The sequence below is a fragment of the Colossoma macropomum genome, unplaced genomic scaffold (assembly GCF_904425465.1).
Source record: "Colossoma macropomum unplaced genomic scaffold, Colossoma_macropomum, whole genome shotgun sequence".
In the NCBI taxonomy this organism is placed as follows: domain Eukaryota; kingdom Metazoa; phylum Chordata; class Actinopteri; order Characiformes; family Serrasalmidae; genus Colossoma; species Colossoma macropomum.
The window spans coordinates 40,589,884-40,608,866 of NW_023494784.1; the positions used below are offsets into that span (position 1 = coordinate 40,589,884).

Below are 18,983 nucleotides of genomic sequence, written 5' to 3' on the forward strand. Positions count from 1 at the left end.
ATATTTGCCCATTTTGAATTTGATACCAACAACTCATTCCAAAAGAGTTGGGACAGGGGCAACAAAAGGCTGGTAAAGTTGGGTAATGCTAAAAAACACCTGGTGGTTAATTGGCAACAAGTCAGTTACATGATTGGGTATAAAAAAAAAAACATCCCGGAGAGGCGGAGTCTTTCAGAAGTAAAGATGAGGAGGGGTTCACCGCTCTGTGAAAAGCTGCACAGGCAAATAGTGCAACAATTCAAGAATAACGTTTCTCAACGTAAAACAGCAAAGAACTTTTGCTTTTCATCATCTATGGTAAATAACAACGTTAAACGATTCAGAGAATCTGGAGAAATCTCTGTATTCAAGGGACAAGGCCAAAAACCAGTATTTGCTGGCTGTGATCTTTGGGCCCTCAGGCAGTACTGCATTAAAAACAGACAGGCTTCTGTAGTGGAAATCACTGCATGGGCCCAGAAACACTTCTGAAAACCACTGTCTGTGAACACAGTTCATCGCTGCATCCACAAATGGAAGTTAAAGCTCTAAAAGGCAAAGAAGAAACCATATATAAACAGGATCCAGAAATGCTGCCACCTTCTCTGGGTCCAAGCTCATTTAAAATGGACTGAGTGGAAGTGGAAAAGTGTCCTGTGGTCTGAGAAATCAACATTCGAAATTCTTTTTGGAAATGGACACTGTCCTCTGTTATCAGTCCACTGTTCAAAAGCCAGTATTCATGAAGGTATAGGGGTGCATCAGTGCACATGGCATGGGTGACGTGCACATCTGCACAGGTACCATTAATGCTGAATGATATATACATGTTTTGGTAACATATGCTGCCATCCAGACAACGTCTTTTTCAGGGAAAGCCTTGCTTATTTCAGCAAGACAATATCAAACCACATTCTGCATGTATTACAACAGCATTGCTCCATTTTAAAAGAGTCCGGGTGCTAAACTGACCAGCCTGTAGACTGTCACCCACTGATAACATTTGGCACATTATAAAATGAAAAATACGACAAAGTTGGGCAGCTGAAATCCTGTATCAAACAAGAACGGGAAAACATTTCACTTTCAAAACTACAGCAGTGTCTCCTCAGTTACCAAACACTTACAGAGTGTTGTTAAATGAAGAGGTGATGAAACACAGGGGTAAACAGGCCCCCATCCCAACTTTTTTGGAACGTGTTGCTGGCATTAAATTCGAAATGGGCATATATTTTTCAAAAAACAATACAATTTCAACAGTTTCAACATTTAATATGTTGTCTTTGTAGTATTATCCTTCCAAAAAATGGTTTACTTGATTTGTAAAGCATTGTATCCTATTTTTATTTGCATTCTGCACAGCGTCCCAACTTTACTGGAAATGGGGCTGCGCATCAGAAAGTCCTCGAACGTCTGTAGGTGGAGCATCTGAGGCAGAGACTCAGCTGGAAGTAACCATCAACTTTTGCTTCTTGTCTAAAATCCAAAAGCAGAAGAACAAATGTCCTTGAGAAGCAGCAACAGAAGCTTGTTTCCACCAATGGCAGCAATAAAAGCTGGTTCCCAGCCCCTCTCCAGATGACAGAGATCTGTAATCTGTATGCAGGGCTGTGGTAGACGGTTTTTAATGCTAATCAGAGAGATGCTGGCTGCTCTCTCTGTTTCTGCCAGATGGCTGTTCTGCATAGCTACAGATCCACTGTAGCACTGCTTTATCGAGAGACGTTCCTGGCCACTCCAAGAATTTAACGGCAATGTGTTCTTGCCTTAATTGTTGTGTATGCATAGTGCCCTTGGACTAATATGGGTCTAAAAAAACTCCATAGCAGGAGCCTGTCAGCAAAATGTACTGCCAGGTCTCCATTTTGGACCCTTCTGCAGTTTTTTCCCCACGCAGACCTAAAGCTGGCATCCCTCTTTGTGTAGTCTTGGCATCCATAGCCCTAAAATCATTAACTCCAAACACCTTGAGTATTGATAATTAGCAGTTACAAAATTACAACAAGGTATTTACATTTAAAAGCCCAGAAAAGCCCAAAGAATGCAATGTTTCTTGAATCCTCCTCAGGACATTACGGTCAGTGAAATTCTTGGTAGTTGGGTGGACTTGCTTTTTAAAGGAATACTACAGTGAAGTATGAGTAGTAGTGTTAGTACGAGTGTAGGGCCTTAGCTTGTGGTTAGTACATTAGCTCAGGTCTAACGCTTTTGCTCATGGTTAGTACATTAGCTTGGGGCTAAGGCCTTAGCTCAAGGTTAGTACATTATACTGGGTCCAGGGCTTTAGCTCACAGTTAGTACATTTGCTTGGGTCTAGTGCCTTTGCTCATGGTTAGTACCTTATACTGGGTCCAGGGCTTTACCTTGTGGTTAGTATATTAACTTGGGTATAGGGCTTCCAGCTCATGGTTAGTACATTAGCTTGTGGCTAGAGCCTTACCTCAAGGTTAGTGATACTGGGTCTAGGACATTAGCTTGTGGTTAGTACATTAGCTTGGGTCTAAGGTTTTAGCTTGTGGTTAGTACATTAGTTTGGGTCTAAGGTTTTAGCTTGTGGTTAGTACATTAGCTTGGGTCTAAGGCTTTAGCTTGTGGATGGTACATTAGCTTGGGTCTAAGGTTTTAGCTTGTGGATGGTACATTAGCTTGGGTCTAAGGTTTTGATTGTGGTTAGTACATTAGTTTGGGTCTAAGGCTTTAGCTTGTGGTTAGTACATTAGCCTGGATCTAAGGTTTTACCTTGTGGTTAGCACATTAGCTTGGATCTAGGGCTTTAGCTTGTGGTTAGTACATTAGCTTGGGTCTAGGGCTTTAGCTTGTGGTTAGTACATTAACTTGGGTCTAAGGCTTTAGCTTGTGGTTAGTACATTAGTTTGGGTCTAAGGTTTTAGCTTGTGGTTAGTACATTAGCTTGGGTCTAAGGTTTTAGCTTGTGGTTAGTACATTAGTTTGGGTCTAAGGTTTTACCTTGTGGTTAGCACATTAGCTTGGGTCTAAGGCTTTAGTTTGCTCCATTAACTCAACTGTGCTGTTCTAAAGTGTCTAAAATTGTACTCAAACTGAAAAAGGAAGCATTAATACATTAACATTCTTTAATACATTAACATAATTTATGAAAATATCCATTTTTAAACTAAACTTTATAAGGTAATTAACATAAGATGCACTTTCAGGCACTCCTTATTTTCGCTGCATTGAAAATGTCTCAAATCAAGACTTGCAATGAATATATTATGAATTTTGTGAACTGTTACAGCCCTATGGCCCTGCAATGGACTGGCGACCTGTCCAGGGTGTATCCTGCCTTCCGCCCAATGACAGCTGGGATAGGCTCCAGCACCCCACTATGACGATAATGTGTGTGTGGGTGTGTGTGGGTGTGTGTGTGTGTGTGTGTGTGTGTGTGTGTTACAGCCCTATGAAATATGTAACTATATAACCAGAATTTGAAACTGTAGCTGTTATTCATAAAGATGTGTCTCACTTCAGACACAGTTCAGGAACTGCCCAATGGCTTCTACTATAAGTGCGCTTTAAATGAACAGATACAGAGAAATGCTCAAAATAATCGACTGATGGGGCAGACAGAAGCCGAAAAACGCTGCAGTGTTGCTTTAGGCATGCTGTAAATGGGAAGTGACAGGAGTTGTCAGGCTGTCTCTGGCTGTGGCCTGTTCATGCCCGTCTGCCAGCGGCGGGGCTGCTGAGGCATCAGTCTGTGCAGCGCCGTGGCTGCCTCACCTGTGACCTCGACAGAATCAGCCGCATGCTGAGCGAGCGGCAGAGAGGATTGAGATGCCAGCCTGCATAGCCGGAGGGCCATAGATCATCTTTAATGGTGATTCACCACACATAGGAAGCACAGCTGGTGAAGACTTTGGTCTTTTTGTTCAAACTGTGTTTGTATGCAACACAATTCAAACTTGGTAGCTTGTGAGCTTCAGTGGCCGTGAATTAAACAAGAACATCAGAGTGGACATTCAAACTCCCGAGTCTTCTTTTATGTAGTTGGGTATCAGATGAGGCACGTGTAGTTTGGATTAAAAACACAATAAATAGTGTACTATCTTGTAAGCGCTTGACTGAGAGAGTGTCAAGTAACGTAAAACCGCAAAGAATGTCAATACACAAGCAGCTGATATTGTATCTAACATCAATCATCTAAGGAGCTGTACGGAGTGCTGTGCATCATTTATTTTATTTCCAGTCGAAACAGCCATTAACTCACTTATTTAACTCATTTATTTATTCAACAACTAAAACGAATATCAATTTGTTCAGTGTTTGTGTCTAGCCATTACCAAAAAATGCTAAACCAACTTCTAAGACTGAACCAAAGTTCGGTCATGGAAGTTGGTTTAGCATTTTCTGCTTTTCGTGATCCAATTAATCCCAACCACAGCGCTGAGTTGTCGTCTCATAGTGGAAGGATGGCTGTGGATTCTTTCAGATCTGAAGCAGCTTGATTTTCTCCTCTCCCTCAAAGATGAAAGCTTTAAGTGCTGTTTATCTGATGGAAACAATGTTGGTGTCTACCAGGTCTTCCAGGTGGTTGCTAGGAGTCCCATTTTCTCTATAGCTTTTCATTTTTTGAACTCTAGCTTTGGAAACTCCTGGTTTTCCTCTTATTTTCCCTTGACTTTCTGCTTCCTTATTCAAGTGGAATTATCTTATGTCTAAACTCCTCAAAAATATGTCCAGAAAAATTGATATCTTGTACTTAAAGGATGCCTATGACTGGAAATGAAATAAACAAAGGCTAGTCTCTGACTTTTGCACGGCACTCTAAACGTATAAAAAAAAAAAACAAAAAACTGACAAATACATACAAACTTTGTAAATTATCGTTCTGTATGTTTTGTGTTTGCATTCAATCGTTTTCTGTGTTTGTATTTAAGACATTTCTTGTTGGGACTTTAAACCAATAGTGTTTGAATTGCACAGCCATATTTGACGTGAATATCTAAAAAGCAAAAATAGTTAAAATATAGAAAAGTACTCCAAAGTATGTAGGTTTCTTTCCAGAAGTATGTATTATAGTACGCAATGTTCTGCCAATAATACAGGCCAAGTAACCATGGACAGAATTTTTTTTAAGGGGATGAGTTCTCTGGCTCCTAAATTAAGGACGACCCAAAACCCAGAAAAGAGTGTAAGAGTGTTAGCTAATCCAAAAGCAGTGTCTCACCCTGCCGTTGCTGACCACAGCTCTCTGTCCTGCCTTCAGCTTCAGCGCCTCCTGACAGAACCTCTGCTGGCTGTGCAGAAAGTTCATCTCCAGAGTGTTGAACTTCTTCTCAAAAGCATCCTGGTCCATTCCCTGCAGCACAACAACAAAGACGCAGATAAAGGGAAATTCCACTGATTTTTTTTCTCCAAATTTCCACAAGAATTAAATCCTTAAGGTGCAAAACAGTCATTCAGATCAGGTTTGATGTGAAACGCTCTGTTCTAGAGAAAACTGCAGAGTCAGACTTGTTTACAGTGGTGGTGATAGGAACTGGACGCCCATCTCTAACAGCTCCCTCACAGGAAGTTCTTACACAAAGTGGTTACAAAGCTGCCCGATGCCTGGGGCACTGTTTGACAATAGTTTTCAGAGGAGGTTTAGGCCTAAAAGGTATGGACAGATACACATAACAGGGCGTTATGAGCAAAAATAGCACTGCAAATAACATATTTTTATCACTATTTTATTATTATCAGCCTGACATATAAAATCTCGCATGTAGGTTCACTGGTAGTTTTGGATAGTAAATAAAATGGCTATATTTGCGTTGTAGATATTGAAACCTTTGGTTCCTACCACCAACTCTCTGGTGTTTCCCCACAAGTTTCCATACAGCCTGAGGGAGCTTTTAGAGGTAGACGTCTGGTTCCTATCATCAATTCTGAGACTATTGCTCTAGAACGGAGTGACTTACATAAAATCACTTTATTTGGTATACAACAAATATGGTATATATCATGGTATAGTGTATTCATGTATATTGTTTACAAGTGAACCATTATTCTGGTCCCTTTTTAATAAGAACCATATTTAACAACTCAAGTAAATCTACAATATTTTTATTGGGCAAAATAGAGAGCGTCATAGGCGGTGCACACGGAAAGCCAACTAGTCTCCATGCTAGGCTAAGGGCTAACATCTAACCCCAAGAGACTGGCTTTTCCTTCCCCTCTCTTTCCCGCTGTTAGCTCGTTAACTCTTTACAATGTGATCTTGACTTCTTTAAACAATAAACTGGACTAACTTACCTCAGGCTGCAGCTCCCTACACAAGAGATGAGGGAATCAGAGTGTTTTGCATTGTTTGTATGTAACGTTATCTGCATTTATTTGAATATCGTTATGAACGGTAATGAAAAAACGAATACCTTAAGAGAAATCTGGATGAACCAGTATATCACCCACTACTAATCACAACAATTCAATTACACAGAAATTTAGAAGAATCAGTGGAATTCCACTTTAAGCTTCTACAATGTTAATTTATATAAAAAACAAACATTTATTTGTGTCTTTTCTACACAGGAACTACAGAAAGGTAGATGAAAAGACTGGTTCACTGATAATCTAGTCCCAGATTACAGATTCCACTAGTGCAAGAACAATATTAATAAAATAAGAATTCAATCCTGACAGTAAAAGTTAAATTTGATGACACTACAGAAAGCACACAGCCAAGGAACTCACTTGACAATCTATCAATCAAGCTGTTATATTCATTATACTAGAAATTAAACACTGGCTGTCATGTCAGTAACAAATCATAGGAGGATGAGCTTTGCACAGTCAGATTATTAGTTTCCAACAATGCCCCACAGGAGAGAGGAGAAAAAGTGCCAATATCAGCACAGCAGCCTTCCTGCCATCCTCTAATAAAATCCTAACAGGGCTGCAGCACAAGCTCTCACAGCACCATGTTCATATGCTTTTTCCCTGTAACTCCAGCTCACCATCACATTAACAAATAGAAGGTAGAATAGAATATACATAACTACTTATCCATTACCCATAACATTAAACCCTTGTTTCTACACTCATTGTCCATTTTATCAGCTCCACTTACTATATAGGTGCACTTTGTAGTTCTACAGTTACAGACTGTAGTCCATCTGTTTCTCTGCATACTTTGTTAGCCCCCTTTTACCCTGTTCTTCAATGGTTAAGACCCTCACAGGACCACCATGGAGCAGGTACTATTTGGGTGGTGGATCGTTCTCAGCGCTGGTACGAGTGGATCAGACATAGCAATGCTGCTGGAGTTTTTAAACACTGTGTCCACTCACTGTCCACTCTATTAGACACTCCTGCTCCTATTATCCACCTTGTAGATGGAAAAAAATCAGAGACAGTAGCTCATTTCTTGCTTCACAGTTTGTGTTGGTCATCCTCTAGTCCTACGTTAGTGGTCACAGGACGCTGCCCACAGGACGCTGTTGGTTGGTGGACTATTCTCAGTCCAGCAGTGACACTGAGGTGTTTAAAAACTCCAGCAGCACTGCTGTGTCTGATCCACTCAGACCAGCACAACACACACTAACACACCACCACCACATCAGTGTCACGGCAGTGCTGAGAATGATCCACAACCCAAATAGTACCTGCTCTGTGAGGGTCCATGGGGGTCCTGACCACTGAAGAACAGGGTAAAAGGGGGCTAAAAAAGTATGCAGAGAAACAGATGGACTACAGTCTGTAACTGTAGAACTACAAAGTGCACCTATATAGTAAGTGGAGCTGATAAAATGGACAATGAGCGTAGAAACAAGGAGGTGGTCAGAATGCTATGGCTGATGTATGTGTTAGAGAGAGCAGGAGGAAGGAAGAAGGCATACTACTACTACTACTACTACTACTACTACTACTAATAACAATAATAATAATAATAATAACAATAACAACAACAACAACAACAACAACAACAACAAAAAGAAAGGTGGAGACTTTTCATGACTGTTCAGTTCCATTTCCTTAACACATATCAATATCAGTGCCCACATCCAGCTTCTTTTATTTTTTTCCTCAGGTCCACTTGTGATGTTTGTGTTGCTTCATGAACCAAAAATCATTCATCAGTCAATTCAGTTTTTTATATGACCTCTTTCAAACCTCTCTTTATCCATTTACAATAGTACTAAGTATTATTCACTAAGTGTATTATTTAAATCCATTTATTGTGACAAGCATGCTTGTGCTTGTAATAACAACATATAATATTAAAATAAATAGACTTAAATAAATAGAAAGAAACTTTCTTTTTATAACCTCAGCATGAATGGGCGGGGCTAAATTTCCAAATACGGACGGTATGGAGTAGGGAGTAAATGCTATATTCAGAAACTTTAGGTGTTTACAAACTACATCAAAATAGTGAATTTTAAAAAAGTGAAGAAAATGTTGTTTTTGTTTTATATGGGCCTTTTTAGCATGTGTAGCGCACATCAATGACCTGTGATGATTCCAAATGGAGGCACATGTTGAACACTTACTAGTTCCACACCTCATCAGGAATGGACCAAAGTGCACTGCACACTGAGTGGGTGGGATATGCATCACGGCCAGATAAAAACACTTCAGTCTAGTCTCAAAAACACGCATTTTTGAGTACAGATTCCACACAGAAGCCGGGGACAAAATCGATAAAGTGAGCATGCAAAACACGCCAGAGTCTGTAAAGCCAAATCACATCCAACATGAAAAGAATAAAACATGAAGCAGTTCAATTGGTCTTTTGGGGAATATGTGATTCAAAAGCAAAAGTAGGGATGATAAATAAGACACAGTCTAAATGCACCACTTAGTACTCGTAAATGGTAGGTGTTGGGATTTTATGCGCCACTAACCTGTAAGAGCAGGTCTTTAATCTTGGTGCCTTGTGTGAGGAGCTGAACGGTCTCCTCTTTCAGGAGTTTGAGGGTGAAGTCGAGGGTGTTCTTGGTGGTCTGGGTGAGGAAGGAGGCCCAGATGGCTCGGTATAGGCTGCTGTTGTCTTCCCTGGGCTCACTACTCGGGTTATTAATCACACCAACCCGGCTACTGGAACTACTAGACTTCTGTGGGCATGAAAACAAAAGGTTACACACACAACAGCCACAGCCTGCAAACATTTTTCACGTAATAAAGCAGAATTATTTTAACAAGACCGTTAAAAAACGTCCTTTGAAGACATGACTCGGCAGAACGTTCTTGCTTGGTCATTACCAATGCCACAAAAGTGCACCCGGGGAGGGGTTCCAGTGATAAATTGTTCTTAAATTAATTACTAAGGAGCGTGCGCCTCGCGGTCTCTGAAGATTATATGTTTCCTGTGGCTACGACTAATTGGAAATAAAAACAGCAGCAGCTCACCATATGTTTCAAGGCATTCAGCAACATCTGCCTCCCAGGGGCCTGCTCAATATCCGCAATAATCCAAATGGTCACTCCATACACCATCTCCTCTTCTGCAGGAAAACAATTACTTACTAGAAATGCTGCAGCGCTCATTTGAAAAGGCCATATTGTGTATTTCTGGAGCCATAAATAACGTGGCGGTGGTAGTATTCAAAACGTGGGCAAATAAAAAAAAACTGAAGTGCACTCAAAGCATGCATCAATGTCCTAAAATCCACAAAGAGGGGAAAAAAAAAAACAGGCAAACATCAAAAGGTAAACACTGAAAACTCCACAGACTATGTGACAACCATGTCACAAACAAAGCTCTGTGCAGGAATAACCAAACAAATCAATTAAAAAACAGGATTTTCATGAAGGAAAACCAGAAGAAAACACAATGAGAAAGCAAGACTGCTTCATGATTTCATCAGGGACATTATCTTAGGATCAAAGCACAAGAAATGCTTTGTCTTCTTTGAAAAACTGAGCCTTTTTATCAGACACTCACCATGCTTGGTTAAATACTTCATTCTCTTGGAAACAACAGCAGTCTTGTCCTTGGAGTCCAGGAACGAGAACATTGTTGAGTCATCCCAGTCATCAGCAACTGTCAGTTTAGCACAAAAACAAGAAGCTGTCAAGCGGGAACATAGAGAAACCAATGCGACTGCTGTAAGCAGGGCTGGGTTTACCTTAAGCCCTGGATAAACAACATAACATGTAAAATCTGCTTTATGAAAACACTGGATTTCTCACACCTTCTGATTGATTTCTGCAGATTTGTATGATTGGGGATCACATGCTAATTGTTTAGAGATCACCTAGACATTCTCAAATGTCACACTTTCTTCAGACCCACCAGGATTTTGCGAACACTTTTTTTGATTGTTGTGGGCCAAATGCTTGATTTTGCAAAATTTGTGGCAATATTTTTTAGAAGGGATGGGTTTTTTTTTTAGAAGGACAGATTTATTTAACTTGATTTAAATGTAGCCGAGTTGTTTTTTGTCAAAAACAGGAAATTAAGTGAACCTCTGAGAGCCAAGAACCTGCAAAGCAACTCGAGATTAAAATATACAAACCCAATTTTCAAAAACGACAATGCAAATAACTCATCAAACCGCTGACGCTCTCCCTACTCAATCTGCTGTCCTTGTCGGTAAACTTTATGCAAATGAGCTGAGAGGCAGCCAATCAGATTGTTGATGTGTGGTGTACAACTGTGTCCTACTCAGTCAAGCTACACACTGAGATTCAATACTCGAATGCACACATGGGAGAAATGTTTCCAAAGTTCAAGACATTACTGCGTTATTTGATATTTTTAATTAAGAAAATGAACAGCATTAAGCTGCTTTGGGGCTCAGAACTGGCCTACAACTCTACATATATTTTAACAGAAAGTATTTTAGTGACACGCCTGCAAAGCTCCCAACAGTAGGGAACACTTGCTGTAATGAAAATGCAGCATTAACTTAAACAGTGCATGGCTACTGCAGATTAGAGTAAAGACATGCATCTTTACCAAGTCAGAATGTTATTTTCAAACCCTATTTCCAAAAGGGGTGGGACAGTATGTGAAATGCCAATCAAAACAGAAAGCAGTGTTTAGTAAATTCTGTTTGACCTGCACTAAACTAACAACAACACAAAACACAATATTTTATGTTTTACCTCATCAACGTCATTGTATTTACTTAAATGTGCTCATTCTGAATGTAATACCTGAAACACATTCCAAAAAAGTTGGGACAGTAGCATGTTTACCACTGTGTTACATCACCTTTTCTTTTCTCAACAATTAATAAATGTTTGGGGACTGAAACCACCAATTATTCATGTTTTGAAAGCAACTGTTTTTTGTCATTCTTCAGCTATACAAGTCTTCAGATACGCAAATGTATGTGGCCTTCATCAGCAACACTTTTACAGTAGGAAACAGGCAGGCCAGTCCAGCACCCAAACTCTATGATAACGCTGTATGACATGCTGTTATAACACATGCAGAATGTTTCTTGCCATTGTCATGTTGAAATAAGGTTGGATTTTCTTGAAAAAGACGGAGTCTAAAAGGCAGCATATGTTGCTCCAAACTGTGTATATGTTTTTCCACTAATACATCCCCATACCATGACAGATGCTGGCTTTTGAACTTTACACTGGTAACAATCTGGACGGTCTTTTGGCCCGGAGAACAAACTGTCCATTATTTCCATAAACAATCTGAACTCAGATCGTCAGCCCACAATGTTTCCATTGTGAATCACTCCATTTCAGATGAGCCTGAGTCCAGAGAATTTGGCAGACTTTCTGAGTGTTGTTAACATATGGCTTCTGCTGTGCATACAACAGTCTTAACTTGCATTTGCAGCAGCGTCAACAGTTTTTACTGACAACTGTTTGTCGAAGTACAAGCCCATGCAGTGATTTTTAATGCAGTGCTGTCTGAGGGATCGAATGTCATGGGCATCCAGTTGTGGTTTTTGGCCTTTTCCTTTACGCACAGAGATTTCTCCAGACTCCTGGAATCTTTAGATATTATGCACCATAGATGGAGAAATGTCTACAATATTGCACTTGCTCATGGAGGAACATGTTTTTAAACTGTTGCATTATTTACTGATGCATTTTTTGTAAAGCGGTGAGCCTCAAACCCATCCTTGCTCATAAAGAACTAGGCATTTCCTAGATACTTTCCTTTATAGCCAAACATAATCACCTGTTAAAGATATTTTTTGAACATTTAACAATGTTTCTAGTATTAAACTGCTCCTGTCCCGACTTTTTTGGAAATTGCTGCAGGCATCAATTTCAGAAAGAGCATTTATTTACAAAAAATATGGTAAAAGATTCATTATCTTGTCTTTGTATTGTTTTTGTTCAACCCCTTAAAATCCCAGGCTTATTACATACTAAGTCTTATTACTCAGTACCTACAGGGACTTAAATGCAAACTGGCTGAGCTATTCTTAGGTTATAGAAGCGTGTAATAAAACTTTGGGCCTGCCGGTGGGCTCTGGCCATTTAAGGGGTTAAATATAAGTCTAAGTGGATTTATAAATCACTGCTTTCTGTTTTCATTTGTATTTTAACTACCATCTCAAGTTCTTTGGAAATGGATTTGTATAACACTGTTTTAAAGTTTTAAAACTCTGCCAACTGAACATGTCCTCTAAATGAACTCAGTAATATTCATGAAATCTGAGGAATCATATTAAAATAAAATATTTAGAGCATCCAGTAGCGATACGACTCTGAACTAATATGAACTCAGCAGCTTTGCAACAGTCAATACAGTGCAAAAACACCCAGCATCTACATTGCTACAAAAGGTTCAGTCACAGCACAGAGCAGACAACTGCTTGCAAAAGACTCGGAAGAGCTTTCTTATGGACGTGCAGATAGGCAATCAGAATGAAACTGAAAAATCACAATTGTTGCAGCCAGTTTAGTTTGGATATCAGACGCTCAGTATATGTGTGGGTGGAGCAGCTGAGACTACGGCTTCTCTGCACATAGCACAGAAGCTGCGCACTGGTCAAGACTGTGAGCATATACGGAGAGGATTGTTCGAATTTGCATTCACAAGATAAAAACAGGACTACTAAACTGCAGAGGGCGCTCGCGAGTGAGCGAGTCCTCAATGAATGGGAGTAAATGGAGCTCAACGGCCAAAAATGAAAAGTTAAAATAGTTTCTAATCACTCACCCAGAACGTTTCTTTAATTTTAGAAAGTAGAAGGATGTATTTCACTAAAAAAGCAAAGAAAACTCACCTGTATGTTTCCTTTTCTCTACAGCAAACGGGTTTTGGGCAGCAGAAGGCCGGGCATTACTGCTACTGAGCGCTGACTAATTGGCGATCGGAGCAGCTCATTGGCTGTTCACGCTCACAGGTGTAATGGACGTACATGAGGCGCCGTTTTAAACTCCTATAATTTGAGTTTAAAAGCTCTTAAAAATATAACAGCGGTGTTAAATGTTTTATGCTGTTCTGTGATCAGGAAATGATTGTATTCTTCTACATTAAAAATGTTTAAGCATTTATAAACTATGATTTTGCTCAAATGCTCCATATCAACCCATTCATTTTGGACTCGCTTGGGAGCGCCCTCTAGTGTTTGAGAAACCCGGAAGACATTGCAGAGTGGTAATTCACATTACAGAGTAGTAATTCTCCTCTCTACAAGTTTTCTGCTACTACAGCCGACTACAGTAGCATGGGTGTGGTATTGAGGGCCAGAGTTCAGCACAGTTGGCCGAATTCCCTGCTCTAACAAGCCTACTAAACTTGGCAGTCAACTGATGAATTGGATCACATGTGAGAAGAAAAATCATCCAAATCACACAGGAACTTGGCTCTCCGGGACCGGAGTTCCCCATCCCAGGTCTGAAGGTTACCGTGCACCAGTGGAGAAGTGATGCATCCTCCTGGTACAGAGCTCAGCAATACTAGGGACGCACAGCTGGAATTGGCAGATGGCAATCGACTCATTCATTGCTTCTATTTTGGCCTTGTTGCAATTTTATGAAGTATATAATGTGAGGCAGGTCAGTATTTCAACACTGTTTCTACATCTGTACCAAAATATAGCATAATTATGCATGACTCAATGTGCCAAATAGCCAGTTGCCTCTTATTTTAGACGTAGTACTACATTTGATTCAGGTACTGTATTTGATTCATGTTATTCAAATAGAAACATTTTAAATGCCAGTTAATAATAAATAATGTTTTTTTAAACATTTCATTTTTAATTAAAGAGCAAATAATGTTTATACTGCAAATTCGGCTTATAAAAACTACTGGAAATGTCTGTTTCATGTGTGCATTTACATACAGTGTGAGCTTCAGATTAAAAAAAAAAAGAACGAATCTAAATCTGAATTGGCCATAAAATTTCATGACACATGCATCTTTTAGCAAGTACCACAGGAAACGTTGCATAAGAGCGCTGATAAACATCAAGCTCAAGCACATTTTACAATCTAATCGTACAGATTTAATAGAGAAAAATTTCAACATCATTTAGCACGTCAATCATGTTTTCGTTTTTAAGCTAAAAGGTGAAAAGTTGGGCTAGTAACATTAGCTGAGGTGAAAACAGATGCTTGGCATTTGTTTTCTTACCTTAAAAACTGCCCTCTCTCTGTACATTTCAAGCAACAAGTCATCTACTATGAATTTCTGGGTCTGGTTTATATAGTACAGTGATGACAACAGTAAGATGCTGAGTGGCTCTATTTTCAGACACTAGACTTTGGCTGCCTTTTACATCTGGTAGATATTTATTTAACACTGCCATAAAAACCGAATATCACTTATGAAATGTCCATGGCTGGTTACTTGTAGATGGACAGGGAGGCAAGATTTTGTCACTGCTTTTGTTTTCGCCATTGTTTGTCCCGCCCCAATATCGACTGACAGAAGTCCTTCCACTTCGAATCATACAGTAGATAAAACTCGTGTGGTGTAACGTTTACTGATTCATGGTTACCTGGTGATGCAGTGAAGTCCAGGTATCTCCTTTCTGGGCTCAGAATCACAGGGTTAATGCGTGGCACTACGTTCGCCTGCTCCATCAGGAAGTCCACCACATCCATATAAGCATTTATAAACTATGATTTTGCTCAAATGCTCCATATCAACCCATTCATTTTGGACTCGCTTGGGAGCGCCCTCTAGCGTTTGAGAAACCCGGAAGACATTACAGAGTAGTAATTCTCCTCTCTACAAGTTTTCTGCTACTACAGCCGACTACAGTAGCATGGGTGTGGTATTGAGGGCCAGAGTTCTTCCACTTCGAATCATACAGTAGATAAAACTCGTGTGGTGTAACGTTTACTGATTCACGGTTACCTGGTGATGCAGTGAAGTCCAGGTATCTCCTGTCTGGGCTCAGAATCACAGGGTTAATGCGTGGCACTACGTTCGCCTGCTCCATCAGGAAGTCCACCACATCCATACCTTCAGAAATCTGACCCTGCGTATTTGAGGACAGTTAAAATTTAATAACTCGTTTCAGGTGACAGACAGGTGACAATTAAGCTACATTAACCCACCAATGACAATATAAGGGCATTTTCACACTATAGTTTTGCTCTGGACTGGAGACTGTTAGCAGTCAGACGTTTGGTCCCATGTTTTTGCACTTTGGTGCGGTCCAGAGAACCGATCCTTGGTCCTCCTGAAAACGGTGGCCTGGGGTCCGCACCACGTCTGAAAGCTATCTGCTTCTGGTGCTGTGCTTTTAATAATGTGATTGGCTCAACTTGTGATGTAATCTGCTTTTTCAATGAAATATGAGTGATATAAAATAACAAAATAACAAAATTACAGTCTGTTTTGGTTGTTACTGCCAGTGATAACTGCAACCTCTAAGGTTTAAAGTAGGTGTGCTAGAGCAGGGAAAACCAAATGTTATAAATAGAGCTGGGTACAGTTTGATTTTTTTGATATCAATAAAAACACAGATACCTTGATTTCAACACTGAACTGAACAATACTTTTTTCAATACTTTCTTTTAAATTACACAGTGTAAGGAAGTGGGTACATTTCTTGACTGCAATAGACTGTAGATTAACCAAAAGTGTCTATGTTAAAAACATGTAATTAAGCCAGCCCATCAGCAGTCTAGATTTAGGAACAAGCATGCCAATTACCTCTCTGACGCTGATTACACTGACAGAAACTGGGTACTGCATGACCTGCATTTTTCAAGACTCCGCAGTAAAGAAGCAATTTGGTGAGTTCCATGAAAGTACTGACTTTCCACACCAGCCTTAGCTATGAAGCTGCAAATCAAAACACTGCAGACAGAAGAACACAAGCATACCATAAAAACAGCTCTCTGGAAGAAGTTGGTGGTGTCCATGATGCGCTGGAGCAGGATGGTCTCCAGCTCGTCCGGGTCCATCTCCTCACTGCTGAAAGGAACCCCATTAAACAGGGCCACAGGAAGTGCTCCCAGGCCACTCTTCCTGTAGAACACTCCTCCAGCCTAAAACGTCGCACCATCATTCAGAGGAAAAGGTTAGAAAATGAAGGAACAACAGCAATCCAGGACTCCACATGTCCTAATCTCATAGTTTATTCTAATAAGCCGCTGACTGAGACCGAGACCACTGAACAGCTGCTAATGCAACATCACTGGACAGCTCAACACGCTTGGAGGAGAACAATTCTCTTATCCAGCTAACAGACCCTCTTCAGCTAGCATAGCCCTGAGTGATGAGGGAAGGGAGGACCATCCTACCCACTCAGGGAAAGAGAGAAGAGTTATGCTCTTCTGGACGCCCACTTACGGATGGCTATGGCATCACCAGGGACTGAACTCAAGATCTTGTGATGATAGTGTCAGTGCTAAGGTGACAGTGCTGTCAAAACTACTCGATTAAACTTAAGAACTCAATAAAAATAAATAAACAAAATATTGCAACTTCTTATTGAATCGACTGACCATCTGCACTACGACAATACATATTTTACAAGATCCAATTCTCTTGCTGGTCTCTTTTACAGAAAGAAAAAGACTCTGATGGACATACTTAGAAAGTATTGGAGAGGGTTTGTATGGCTTGTTATCGCCAAGCTAATTTTGCTCAATTTATCATCATCAAAATATTCGGCATAATAATTTAAGTACTAAGATAATTCACAGTGACAGCCCTAGTATGTGGCTCACAATCTTAGGTACACCAGAGACATGTTTTTTTTTCCATTTATTTTTCTATTTCCCTTAGCCACAGTCACTCATTTATGACTGTATCCTGAGTCTCCTGAGAAACAAACAAGGTTCTTTTCTCAGGTTTGAAGCCCTCAGTTATTTATAATACTCATTTATTTACAACAGAATGTCTAGTGTCTCAACTACTGATTGTAGTTGTGTCCTGATTTCACAAACAGCTGCTTGCATGTGTTTGCAACAGAATGCATGGTGCTCTGATATAAGCCTTATGAGGTGTGCCAATAGTTACAGGGGAAATACAAAGTATAAAAGCCTTTGTGCTGGAATTGTTGTCAGACTGGGCTACTGCAGATGGACAGAGCGCTCTTAAAACATAATAAAGTTATACTGACCGTTACTGACTGATTGGCTGCCACAGCTTTGAACTGACACATCACTGAACACTGATCTGACTTTCCATAAGTAAATGTGTTTAATTATGTACACCTTCATGCTTCTACACTCTGTGTCCATCTTATCAGCTCCACTTACTATATAGGTGTACTTTGTAGTTCTACAGTTACAGACTGTAGTCCATCTGTTTCTCTGCATACTCTGTTAGCCCCCTTTTACCCTGTTCTTCAGTGGTCAGGACCCCACAGGACCACTACAGAGCAGATATTATTTGGGTGGTGGATCATTCTCAGCACTGCAGTAACACTGATGTGGTGGTGGTGTGTTAGTGTGTGTTGCATAAGTACGAGTGGATCAGACACAGCAGTGCTGCTGGAGTTTTTAAACACCTCAGTGTCACTGCTGGACTGAGAATAGTCCACCAACCAAAAATATCCAGCCAACGGCATCCTGTGACCACTGATGAAGGACTAGAGGATGACCAACACAAACTGTGCAGCAACAGATGAGCTATCGTCTCTGACTTTACATCTACAAGGTGGACTGACAAGTTTGGAGTGTCTAATAGAGTGGGCAGTGGGGGACACAGTGTTTAAAAACTCCAGCAGCACTGCTGTGTCTGATCCACTCACACCAGCGCAACACACACTGACACACTAACACACCACGTCAGTGTTACCGCAGTGCTGGGAATGATCCACCACCCAAATAGTACCTGCTCTGTGAGGGTCCATGGGGGTCCTGACCACTGAAGAACAGGGTAAAAGGGGGCTAACAAAGTATGCAGAGAAACAGATGGACTACAGTCTGTAACTGTAAAACTACATAGTGCACCTATATGGAAAGTGGAACTGATAAAATGAACAATGAGCGTAGAAACAAGGAGGTGTACTTAATGATGTGGCTGGTCTGTGTACTACACTGCATTCAATAATCTATACAGAATATTTTTCAGCATATTACTTTTGTATGTGTTCTTCACTTCACAAATTTATGCAGAGCGTCTACACAACTCCTCAGATACCATTTCAGATTACGCCAGTCAACAGATCTTTCCTGCCTTTGTGTGTACGCTCTACTGTCAATAGCTGCTGGTCACACTGTGCTATCTAAAGTTAAATCTCATGCTTTCCTACAGTCTGTTATATGTGAATAACTCTTATTCCAGCATTCTTATCTACATATTCCTTATCTACCATCACGTAATATAAGAAGTCCCATGCATAGCTCCACAAAGCCGAAAGCCAGTCTTTATTTAAACCTCCAGAGTGATCATTCTGTGGTTAAAACAATACTCGGCTAATATAACTTTTCATACCTTTCGCTTGTCGTCATAGTCTGAGTCCTCCCCAAGAATTCTGTCAGCATTCGCTTTTGGAAATTTCTTCTTCAGATATGCAGTCACTGTGTCAACAGATAAGGAATCTCCGACATCGACTCTGTTATACATCTGCAAACGCATAAACAAGTCATTTTAGATCTCATGATCACTGTCCATTACAGCTAAAAGCCCCCTGAGAGGAGCTAATACTTCAGGC

The 18,983-nt window shown here is 40.3% G+C and overlaps 1 protein-coding gene across 3 annotated transcripts in view; it reads right to left on the bottom strand.

Moving 5' to 3' along the window:
- uggt2 (UDP-glucose glycoprotein glucosyltransferase 2) overlaps nt 1–18,983 on the bottom strand; it is an 81,593-nt gene that overhangs the window by 39,020 nt on the left and 23,590 nt on the right. For all 3 annotated transcript variants that reach the window (XM_036571548.1, XM_036571540.1, XM_036571558.1), the window contains exons 17-23: nt 18,764–18,895; nt 16,201–16,365; nt 15,224–15,347; nt 9,872–9,970; nt 9,337–9,431; nt 8,832–9,041; nt 5,171–5,302 (exon numbers count right to left, since the gene is read on the bottom strand). In XM_036571548.1, coding sequence (XP_036427441.1) covers nt 5,171–5,302; nt 8,832–9,041; nt 9,337–9,431; nt 9,872–9,970; nt 15,224–15,347; nt 16,201–16,365; nt 18,764–18,895 — 957 coding nt within the window. The remainder of the gene's footprint in view (nt 1–5,170; nt 5,303–8,831; nt 9,042–9,336; nt 9,432–9,871; nt 9,971–15,223; nt 15,348–16,200; nt 16,366–18,763; nt 18,896–18,983) is intronic.